The sequence below is a fragment of the Dendropsophus ebraccatus genome, chromosome 12 (genome assembly GCF_027789765.1).
Source record: "Dendropsophus ebraccatus isolate aDenEbr1 chromosome 12, aDenEbr1.pat, whole genome shotgun sequence".
NCBI classification, from domain to species: Eukaryota; Metazoa; Chordata; class Amphibia; order Anura; family Hylidae; genus Dendropsophus; species Dendropsophus ebraccatus.
The window spans coordinates 78,805,220-78,817,227 of record NC_091465.1 but is presented as its reverse complement, the minus strand read 5'-3'; the positions used below and the strand labels follow the sequence as shown (position 1 = coordinate 78,817,227).

The following is a 12,008-nucleotide window of genomic DNA, read 5'->3' as shown; positions in this document are numbered from 1 at the left end:
GTACCATATTTTTATTTCATTTTTGTTTTAATATTTACCATTGGTCTTCAGAGACTATTGTTGTAGTTTCATAGCCGTCGCGAAGACTATGGTTCTCATTTTTGTTGTTGTTTGTATTACAATTCAGTTCCATTCACTACAATAGAACTGAGCTGCAAAACCACACCCAAAATAAGGACAGAATAACATAGTACAGCATAGTATACAACAAGCTCCTTTTATTATTGAACTTTTATGTATGGTATTTTAAGTTTAGTATGACAGAAATAAAGCTTGAAATGCTATAAGGGTGAAATATGAAATTGATCATTACAGAAAATCTAAATACTGTATAATTGATGTGAATATTTGCCTTTATTACATTGAAAAAAATCTGATTTGATTTGATTTTGCTTCTTAATTCCAGAGCAGAGCATGTTTTCAGCCCATGGTACAAAATCATTTCCTCGGGGGGTCTGAACACTTAAACGTTTTTCCATTAGGTACTTTTATCCCAAAAGTCTCTTCAACTGGTCTTTTACATTCTAAGGCCGACGCACATCCTTTAGCTGAGTAAGTGGCTGGAACACCATCTGTGAAAAATAAAATAAAAAATGTTATATACAGAGTGTGTTCAGGGGTGCACATTCACTTTAGTCATCCCTGATTTTAAGGTTATTTTTGGTTTAGATTATAGTATATTTAGAAAGTGAATTACAAATGTTTTCTGTGAGTAATTTATAAGATTATAAGTTATAACATCGGCCACTAGGTGTCACTACATGTTTGTTCATGACAGGTGTATGGCTTGGTTGAAAGAATAGGTGAGCAGGCAAAGAGCATTAGGAATTTTTGTTGTTGTTACTGTCAGGGCTGGCGTCAGCACCCGGCATACACGGGCAAGTGCCGGGGCCCACGGCCGCCCAAGGGGCCCCCGACACTTGCCCGAGCAGTGAGCCAGACGCCCGCCGCATCACCGACCCCGGGGGAGCGGGTGCTGCCGACCCCAAGTCCGGGGAGGCCTGGAGGGGCTGGGGAAGGACCTGCCGTGTTTGCTGCACTGGGAAAGGACCTGTGGTGACGTCATAAGGGGGCGGGGCTGAGAACGGGAGAGGATGCAGGTGGATGAAGGACCTGTGATCATTGTCATGTGACATGAGGGGGCGGGGCTCACTTATACCTTCCCTCTGTATGCTGTGAGTTTTAGTCCTCCTCTTATATCTCCTTCTGTTATGTCCTCTGATCTCCCATAATAACAGGCTGGACACGATGGGAGTTCTAGTCCATTCTAGCATGGATGCGCTCTCACCAACAGGTGCAGAGCGATGACGTCATCACGCTAAACATGTCGGCTGCACATGTTAGCTTACAGTATTGTCTTTTGGCGTATAGTTTGTGTATAGTGGAGAGTAGGTTGCAGCAGGTGGTTAGAGCAGGGAGAGAAATACAGAGAGATAAGGAAAGAAAAGAGGAGAGGAAGGTGGATTGTGGGTAGTTTTCTGTGGGAGCAGTGAAGCCATTGTCCAGTAAACCAAGTATAACAAGAACAGCTGTTAGGGTATAAAAGGAAACTTTCCTGGAGCTGATGGTGGTTACCAAAAATATAAGATCACCTACAGTTACCCCCAGACCCTCTGACTCCTTGACATTTGGCTTAGAATTAAAAAGATTTTTTAATAGGTTTGGCAATCAACATCATCTATAAACAAAAGTTTTGTTTATTTTTCATATAAATTACCTGGTTTCTCGACACCCAAAGCAAGAGTTATGCATTTGTCATCCTTGTGGTGACACCTGATCTCTTCGTCACCATTACATTCCTCCAAAGTGTCTCCCACATAGCACGTTGGACATAGAGGCCCAATGGGCTCCTCACCTTCAGGCACTAAATTAAAAAAAAAAAAAAAAAAAGGTTTAAGCTGTGGCACAGACTAAATTCGGCTATGATTTATCAGTATTACCTATATAGCGGTAAGAGCAGAACAAAGTGAAGGTTCTGGAGTGGCCTTCTTAGTCTCCAGACCTCAATATCATTGAGCCATTCTGGAGAAATCTCAAGCGTAAAGTTCATGCAAGACAGCCCAGGAATTTACAGGAATGGAGGCTTTTTCCAAAAAGAATAGACAGCTTTACCATCTGAGAAACTAAAGAGCCTCATCCACAACTACCACAAAAGACTTCAAGCTGTCATTGATGTTAGAGGGGGCAATGCACAGTATTAAGAACCGGGGTATGTGAACTTTTGATCAGGGTCATTTGGATGTTTTTGGTTGTCATTATGATTACAAGAAAAAACACAGTAGTTTGACAATAAATGGCTTCACCCGACCACTAATCATGAACGGGGGGAAAAATTGTGTTATTCACATTCTCTCTCAAAAAAAAGGACAAGAAAGCAAAAATTCTGCTGGGGTATGTAAACTTTTGAGCACAGCTGTATGGGTTGTGTGCGGTGTTACAGCTCAGGGTTACTCTTATTAATTGGGCCCCTATTTAATTGAGAGCTGCAATACTAGACACAACCTATGGACAAATGTGGCACTGTTTCATGAAGAAATTCTGGAATTGAAAAAAGTTTGGTCACTAATATATTACAGGGTTTCCTCATTCACACACGGAATCAGCGCAAAAATTCTGTGCGAACCCCCCACTCGTGGACTCGGCGTTGAATCCTGCCTGCTATCTGCTGGAATGGGAGGGCGTGCGCCTCCGCTCTACGTGCCTCTCCAATCAAAGAGCTGAGTGGAGAGAGGAGGCACGCGAGCCCTCCCATTTCAACAGATAGCAGGCAGGTTTTGGCGAGTCTACGCGCAGGGGTTCCACACAGAATTTCTGCGCCAAATCAGTTGTGTGAATAGCCCTAAGGCTATGTTTCCAATACTTAAATTTACAGCTATCTTTTCGCATAGCCGTCATTTTAACATGAAAAGATGGGCGTCTATTGGTGATGATGGCCACAGATAAAAAAATCTTAAATTCATTAGTATGAATTATTTTTTTTCCTATTGTGTTCCTATACTCTGTACCTACTTTCATAGAAGAGGTCATCGTTACAGAGGTCTTCATCACAGCACTGCAGGTAAGTTGCTAGATAGAGGTTATCGTTCACTATTGCATAAGCTACGCCAGCACAAGGAAAGTGACCAGAGCAACCCTTGAAAATTGAGTGATACGTTTCATCTGTAGAATAATAGTAAAGTTATTTATTCATCATTCAAAAAAAAAAAAAAAAAAAAAAATTTATATATATATATATATATATATATATATATATATATATATATATATATATATATATATAGTGGTGCCTTGGATTACGAGCATAATTCGTTCCGGGACCGTGCTTGTAATACAAATCCACTCTTATACCAAAGCAAATTTTCCCATAAGAAATCATTGAAATGTAGACAATTGGTTCCACACCCCAAAAATCATTTTATAATCATTATAATCATTATAGCAGCAGTGTGTATAGCTGAGTGTGAGTGCAAGCACATTATAGCAGCAGTGTGTATAGCTGAGTGTGAGTGCAAGCACATTATAGCAGCAGTGTGTATAGCTGAGTGTGAGTGCAAGCACATTATAGCAGGAATGGAGAGGCTGGGAAACACAAGGACTGATAGAGACCGCAGGGAGCATGAAGGAATGAGCAGGGCAGATGTGGACACAGTATAGCAGCACTCTCTGTCCGGGGAGAGAGGGGTTAAAGCTATAAACAGATTACCCCCACAGTCCTGTCCCCTGGTGCAAGCCCCAGTCTGAAGTGGATCTGCTATAAATTGGAAGGTGAGAGAGACTTCCTGGGTCAGAGTACTGTGCTGCAGACCCCGCTATGCAGGCCATGCCCCTCCCCCACTCACGCTCCCACCCAATACCAGGAGCTCTTAAACCAAAGCAATGCTCTTAAACCAAGTCACAATTTTGAAAAACTGAGCTCTTCTTGCAAAACGCTCTTAAACCAAGTTACTCTTAAACCAAGGTACCACTGTAGTGCTTGAATGCTTGATTGTGTAACGAACCCCACTAAAGGTCAACGGGAGATTAGAGCATTTTTTCAGGAGCCCCTAACTGGCAGAGGGAAGAGTGTCTAGCCCATCTAAAAACCTCAGAAAGTGATAGAAACTGAATGGGAACAGCAGGGGAGCATAAATGGATGCATCTTAGACCCTCAGGTCGCTGTATTAGCTGTTCAAGCTGTATACCGTACCACTATCAGACTGAGTAGACCATCTAATACTGGTATATTATACGGTGTCAGTTGCTTTTTTCTTTGTCACTATTCCTAAAAGCACTTTTTCTTAGTTGTGGATTAATGTTAATACTTCTACTGCATACTCCAATAACACAAACTGTAGTAGCTATATACCATTACTGTACCACAATCGGTATAAGTATACCATATAACGTTGGTATATTGTATGCAATATAGTTTTTTTTTTTGTTTGTTTTTTTTAATCGTCACACTGTGAGATTACTAGTTGTGAAAGGAACTTTTGGGTGTTAGTTCGCTAGTTGCCTACCTAATTATTAAAAATAAGCCCTACACTACTGTATCTATGTCCTTGCTCCAGCAGTTTTCGGCTAAATTTAAGCCACCAAAGAAGCAAGGAGGAGATATGCTACAGTATTTTACCACCAGGCATTGTTAGAGTATCGAGTAATATAAATTAGTGTTTAATCAATCAAAGTGAACTATGCAAGTACCAGATGTTTTTTTTAATCAAAAATCTAAAATGTGAAGGGCAGAAATTGAGACTTACTGTTTCTATACACCTCAGAAATGGTTATACATCGCTCTCCTGCTGGACATTCTATTTCTTCTTCCTTACATGTCTCCGCGTTCCTTTCATGACATTGGTAGCACTGGAGAGCATTGGCTGGGAATGAAACACATGTAATATATAACATACAGATGTGTCCACCCTATCTTAAATTTAGTTACAGACTGAAATTTTTAATGATAGAAAAAAGTACAACATTACAAAAGTCTAACAATGACCAACATCTGCCCAGAACAAAGAGATGGCTACCAACATCTTCCCAGAACAAAGGGATGGTTACCAACATCTTTCCAGAACAAAGAGATGGTTACCAACATCTTTCCAGAACAAAAAGATGGTTACCAACATCTTCCCAGAACAAAGAGATGATTACCAACATCTTCCCAGGACAAAGAGATGGTTACCAACATCTTCACGGAAAAAAAAAGATGGCTACCAACATCTTCCCAAACAAAGATGGCTACCAACATCTTCTCAGAACAAAGAGATGATTACCAACATCTTCCTAGAACAAAGAGATGGTTACCAACATCTTCCTAGAACAAAGTAACCCAGGCCACAAGAGTAGGCAGTCATGTGATTGACGGACATATTGAGCTTTGACTCTATGTACTGGCAAGAATTCCTGTGTTTAGTCAGTTTTTTTCAACCAGCATAAGTCAGGAAATCTGCCTTCAGGAGACTGGACCTGGATTTCTGGTAGGTACAGCTTTTTTTTACAGCATGATAACAAAAAAAATAAAAATAAACGTTTATTGCAAACTTTATTTCACATCTACTGTTGATTTAGATTTTGAATGTAATAATGACAGTGACACTTTAAATTTACATGTTTGCCCCTTTTTCTGGCTATTGTCCATAGACTCTGATGCAATTTTTATTCAAAACAGTGGCAGTTGTTGGATCATCAAAACAACAGCTGTTGTTTTGAGTGCCAAATAATGACCGTTGTTTATACATTGTGTGAAGATGTAATTATTTTATTTGGTTAACATAAACTTAGCATTCACTCAGCATTAGTTACATAGTTACATAGTTAATACGGTTGAAAAAAGACACATGTCCATCAAGTTCAACCAAGGAGGGGATGGATACAGGGAAGGGGGATAGGTTCTATACATATGCATCTATATTATTTTGGTCTAAGAACTTGTCTAGCCCTGTTTTGAAGCCTTCTACTGTTTTTGCTGTGACCAGATCCTGTGGTAGACTGTTTCACAGATTCACAGTTCTCATGGTAAAGAAGGCTTGTCGCCTCCAGAGATTGAACCTTTTTTTCTCCAGGCGGAGGCAGTGCCCCCTTGTCCTTTGAGGGGGTTTTACCTGGAACATCTTTTCCCCATATTTCTTGTAGGGGCCATTTATATATTTAAATAAGTTAATCATATCTCTTCTCCAGACTAAACAAATGTAATTCTTTTAATCTCTCCTCATAACTAAGATGCTCCATTCCCCTTATTAGTTTAGTTGCCCGTCTTTGTACCCTCTCCAGCTCTAGAACGTCCTTTTTATGAATCGGGTTCTAAAACTGGACGGCATACTCCAGATGGGGCCGCACCAAAGCTTTATAAAGCGGTAATATTATATCCCTGTCCCGAGAGTCCAGGCCTGTTTTAATGCATGACAATATCCTGCTGGCTTTAGAAGCCACTGCCTGACATTGTGTGCTGTTCTGTAGTCTATTATCTACAAGTACACCCAGATCCTTCCCCATCAGCGACTCTCTCAGAGTAACTCCCCCCAGGACATATGATGCATGTGGGTTATTAGTACCCAGGTGCATAACTTTACATTTATCCACATTGAACCTCATTTGCCAAGTGGACGCCCAAACACTCAGTGTGTCTAAGTCATCCTGTAACATCTGCACATCCTCCATAGACTGTACTGTACTACAAAGCTTGGTGTCATCTGCAAAGATAGAAACATTGCTGTTAATTCCATTCTCAATATCATTAATAAACAAGTTAAACAGAAGAGGGCCCAGTACTGACCCTTGGGGTACACCACTTATGACCGGGGACCATTCGGAGTAGGAATCATTGACCACCACTCTCTGGGTACGATTATTAAGCCAGTTTTCAATCCAGTTACACATTAAATTTTCCAAACCGATAGACTTTAACTTACCCATCAGACGTCCATGAGGAACTGTGTCAAACGCTTTTGCAAAATCCAGGTACACGATATCCACAGCCGCGCCGCCATCCAGGCTTCTACTTACCTCTTCATAGAAACATATTAGGTTGGTTTGACAGCTTCTGTCCTTAGTAAAGCCATGCTGGTTATCACTTATAATACTATTAGCCACTACATATTCCTGGATGTAGTCCCTTATAAGCCCCTCAAATAGTTTCCCCACAATGGACGTTAAGCTTACAGGTCTATAGTTACCTGGGGAAGTTCGAGAGCCCTTTTTGAAGATCGGCACTACATTTGCCTTACGCCAGTCCCTCGGCACAATACCAGTAAGCAAAGAATCACGGAATATTTCATACAAGGGTAGAGAAATTACAGAACTGAGTTCCCTAAGAACTCTGGGTATAATCCATCAGGCCCTGGAGCTTTGGTTACATTGAGTTTATTTAATTTATCTTGGACCATATCTATAGTAAACCAGTTCAGTACATTACATGTGTTAGCAGCACTGGTCCCACCCACCTCAGTACTTGCCCTGCCCACAACAGCTCCATCCTCTTCTTTTGTATATACAGAGCTGAAGAAGCCATTAAGTAACTCAGCTTTCTCCTGATCCCCAGTTATTAATTCCCCTTCACCATTATTTAGGGGTCCTACATGCTCTGACCTTGGTTTTCTTGCATTAATATATTTGAAGAATTTTTGGGGGTTTCTTTTGCTATCTATAGCTACATGCCTTTCATTGTGGATTTTTGCTGCTTTTATTACATTTTTACAGGTTTTGTTGACTTCTTTGTAATGTTTAAATGCTACAGCTGACCCCTCTGATTTATATTTTTTGAATGCCCCTTTTTTCTCATTTATAGCCCTTCTAACCTCGGTTGTAAGCCATGTGGGATTGGATTTTAACCGTTTATATTTGTTACCCATAGGAATATATTTGGCAGTACAGTTATATAATGTGGATTTGAAGATTTCCTATTTATTAGCTGCATCAGTATGTGACAGCAGCCGCTCCCAGTCTATGCCCTGAAGTTCTGCCCTTAACCCAGGAAAATTGGCCCTTTTAAAATTAAGAGTTTTTGCCCTCCCGACATGTTTTTCTTTTCTACACTTTAAGCTAAAAGTCACTATATTGTGGTCACTATTACCCAGGTGGTCATGGACAGTGACATCCCCAACCAGCTCAGCGTTGGTAGAAATAACCAGATCCAACAAGGCATCACTTCTAGTTGGCTCCTCCACAAACTGGCCCAGAAAATTATCCTGCAGGAGGTTAAGAAATTCCCTCCCCTTTGTGGTTTTAGCTGAACCGTGACCCCAATCTATATCTGGGTAGTTGAGGTCCCCCATTACCACTACTGTTCCCTCCCGGGCAGCCCGCTCTATTTGTCTATTCAGCTGAGCATCTACCTCCTCAGTAATGTTGGGGGGTCTATAGATTACACCAAGAATAATTTTTTCACTCTTTACCTCCTTCTGTAGTTCTACCCACAATGCTTCCACATCATCACAGTCATCGCCCACTATTGCATATTTTACACTTACTTTAATATCATTTCTGACATACAGACATACTCCTCCTCCCCTTCTGCCCACCCGGTCCCTTCTGAACAATGCAAATCCCTGAATATTGACAGCCCAGTCATGTGAGGAGTCCAGCCATGTCTCAGTCACACCAACCACATCAATGGACTCCTCCAGAACCAAGGCCTCCAGCTCCCCCATCTTGCTGGCTAGACTTCTGGCATTAGTAACCATATACTTTATATTACCATCGTGTTTAACCGCTTCATTATAATAAATAGGATTTATTTCTGTGCTGTGGCTACAATCATCCCAACTGTTCATCTGCAACATATGGATCTCCCTATGCACTGCTCTTATCCTCCCCCCACAGGACCCTTCTCCTCCCACCTCAATGTTCTGTCCCCTCTCTAACCTATCCACCACTATATTACACACTACATTGTTGTCCCTCCACATCCCTAGTTTAAAAACCTCTCCACCCCTTCTAGGATTCTCTCCCCCAGCACAGCGGACCCCCTTCCATTAAGGTGCAAATTATCTGCGGAAAACAGTTTGTATCCCAATGAAAAGTCAGCCCAGTGGTCTAAAAACCCAAACCCTTCTTCTCTACACCACGACTTGAGCCATGCATTTAACTTCCTAAGCTCCCGCTGCCTTTCCTGCGATGCGCATGGCACAGGCAGTATTCCAGAGAATACCACCTTGGAGGTCCTTCCCTTCAACTTAGCACCTAGTTCTCTAAAATTATTTTTAATAGACCTCCACCTACCTTGTATCCTGTCATTGGTTCCCACATGGACCGCGACAGCTGGGTCATCCCCAGCACCCCCAAGTAATTTATCCACCCTCTCCACCACATGCCGAACCCTGGCACCAGGGAGACAGCAAACCATTCGGTTGAGGCAGTCTTGGCGACAAATTATTCTATCCGTCTTCCTGATTATAGAATCCCCTACAACCACTAACTGTCTAGGCCTACCTACAATACCATCCTGCCCACTACTAGTTGGACTGTTCCCCCGGCTGTTAGGGAGAACAGGTTCCACTAGAGCTGCCATTTCTGACACTGATGCCCTCGCATCGTCACCTAACTTGGCAATTTTGCTTGGGTATACAGTAGGAGAAGTGGCCTTCCTTTTCTTGGATCCCTTTCTGGTCCCTCTAACTACATTAACCCAGCTACTTACTTGGGCCTCCTGATCTATATCACCACCCTCCATCACTACCCCACTAACCTCCTGCTCAGTGAGCCGAAGTTCCCTCTCAAGGTGGCCAAGTTCCCTCAGTGTTGCAATATGCTTCTCCAGATCTCTAACTCGAGCTTCTAGATGGGCAACATGCTCATATTTGTCACAGCGGTACTCACCTTGGAACTCCTGCTCCAGTTGTGCGTACATGCGGCAGACTGCGCACTGAATGAAACCTTCCATCTCGCTAGCCATCATCCTCAGTGCAAAAAAAAAAACAGTGAAAAAGAAAGAGATTTAGCACTTACCAGAACTTTTAACTCCACTTATTCAGACCACTTGTCAGCAAACCACAGCAGTGAGCAAGCACACACAGTGAGTGCTGAGCCTTGATTTAAGCACCTGAGATCAATTAACCCCACCCCCAGGTGCAGAGCAGACCAGAGGGAAAAAAAACTGTTTGGACCTGTTTAACCCATAGCTGCACCAGGACGTTACTGAACGTCCTCGTGCCGCTATGGGAGTTCAGAGGGGGGTCGCGCAGCGACCCCCCCTCTGAACTGCCGCGATCCCGGGTGCCGCATGTAGCCCGGGATCGCGGCTATTAGCGGGCACGGTCCGATCGCCGTGCCCGCTAATTAAGTACTTAGAAGCAGCTGTCAAAGTTGACAGCTGCTTCTAAATACTTGCTCATATCCATCCCTGGTGGTCTAGTGGGGGGATCGCCCCCCTGCGGCGCGATTGCGGGGGGGCGAACCCCGCATCCATCCCGGGCCGGGGTCTGCGCTGTAATGGTGCTGATCCCGGCTCGGCATTCTATTGCTTTTGGCTGCAGCAGCCAAAAGCAATAGAACACCGATCTCATGGATTCATGCAGTATAACTATACTGCATGGATCTCTATGAGAGATCAGAGTGCATATACTAGAAGTCCCCCAGGGGGAATAACCCTAACCCCAGGGGGGCTTCTAGTATATGTGTAAAGTAAAAGAAAAATGTATTTTTAATAACACAAAATCCCCTCCCCTAATAAAAGTCTGAATCACCCCCCTTTCCCCATTTTATAAATAAAAATAAATAAATAAATAAATAAACAAACATGTTTGCTATCGCCGCGTGCGTAATCACCCGAACTATTAATTAATCACATTCCTAATCTCACACGGTAAACGGCATCAGCGCAAAAAAATCCCAAAGTGCAAAATTGCGCATTTTTTTGGTCGCATCAAATCCAGAATAATTGTAATAAAAAGCGATCAAAAAGTCGTATATGCGCAATCAAGGTACCGATAGAAAGATCACATCATGTCTCAAAAAATGACACCTGACACAGACCCATAGACCAAAGGATAAAAGCGCTATAAGCCTGGGAATGGAGCTATTTTAAGGAACATATATTTTCTTTAAAAGGTTTTAATTTTTTACAAGCCATCAAATCAAATAAAAGTTATACATGTTACATATCGTTGTAATCGTAACAACTTAAGGAACATATATAACGAGTCAGTTTTACCCCAGGGCGAACGGAGTAAAAACAACCCCCCCCCCCCTAAATAAAAAAAAAAAAACATTTTTTTTTTTAATTTCACCACACATATAATTTTTTTCTGGTTTCCCGGCACATTTTAGGCAAAAATTACATCTGCCATAGCAAAGTACAATTAGTTGCGCAAAAAATAAGGGCTCATTTGGGTCTCTAGGTGGAAAAATGCAGGCGCTATGGCCTTATATACACGAGGAGGGAAAAACGAAAACGCAAAAATGAACACTGGCTGTGTCCCCTAAGGGTTAACTAAGCAGCTATTGTACTAGCTATCTATGCGCTGCAGCAATGCACACCACACAATTGCACAAAAACAATAATATAGCAGTCACTCCAAACCCACAGAATCACCAACAACTCCTTTTTTCAACTCCACTTATTCAGATCACTTGTCAGCAAGCACAGCAGTGAGCAAGCATGAGCGTGAGCATTATATGATCCATTCCAGTTTTACTATAATCCTCTTACTAGCTGAAAACTATAAAATGTGGGTCACAAATCAAAATTTCTTAGAACATACTTACCAACAGAAAGTAAGAAGACAAGAAGCAAAACGTTCATGATACTAGTCTTCATTTTCGCAGTGGTAAATTTCTTCAATGATTTCGTACTTCTGAGATATGCCAAGGAGAAACCTTATACTGGAGAAGCGTAATGTGTATATATATATATGTATACATAGTGTCAATGGCTGGGGGGGGGGGGAGGGGAGTTGATGCAACTAGTAATTTTCATAAACATATTTTAAGCCAGATTAACATACATATAAGCATACACTATGTGATCAGCCTTGGAGGCTAAACAGCACTTGGTTATGGGAAAGTGAATCATATGACAGTAGAGATGAGCA

At 41.9% G+C, this 12,008-nt stretch overlaps 1 protein-coding gene across 3 annotated transcripts; it reads right to left on the bottom strand.

Annotated features, from left to right (window-relative positions):
• Window positions 1-217: 217 nt before the first annotated feature.
• Window positions 218-11,795, bottom strand: LOC138769179 (phospholipase A2 inhibitor NAI-like). Of its 3 annotated transcripts, XM_069947455.1 has the most exons (7): window positions 11,683-11,795; window positions 9,796-9,875; window positions 6,891-6,986; window positions 4,740-4,856; window positions 3,010-3,159; window positions 1,718-1,864; window positions 218-572 (listed from the first exon to the last, which is right to left on the bottom strand). In XM_069947455.1, the coding sequence occupies exons 2-7, from the start codon at window positions 9,872-9,874 to the stop codon at window positions 439-441; spliced, it is 723 nt and encodes a 240-aa protein (XP_069803556.1). In that variant the 5' UTR covers window position 9,875; window positions 11,683-11,795; the 3' UTR covers window positions 218-438. The 3 variants fall into 3 exon arrangements, with proteins under 3 accessions (XP_069803556.1, XP_069803557.1, XP_069803558.1); XM_069947456.1 differs by lacking the exon at window positions 6,891-6,986; XM_069947457.1 differs by lacking the exons at window positions 6,891-6,986; window positions 9,796-9,875.
• Window positions 11,796-12,008: the final 213 nt, after the last annotated feature.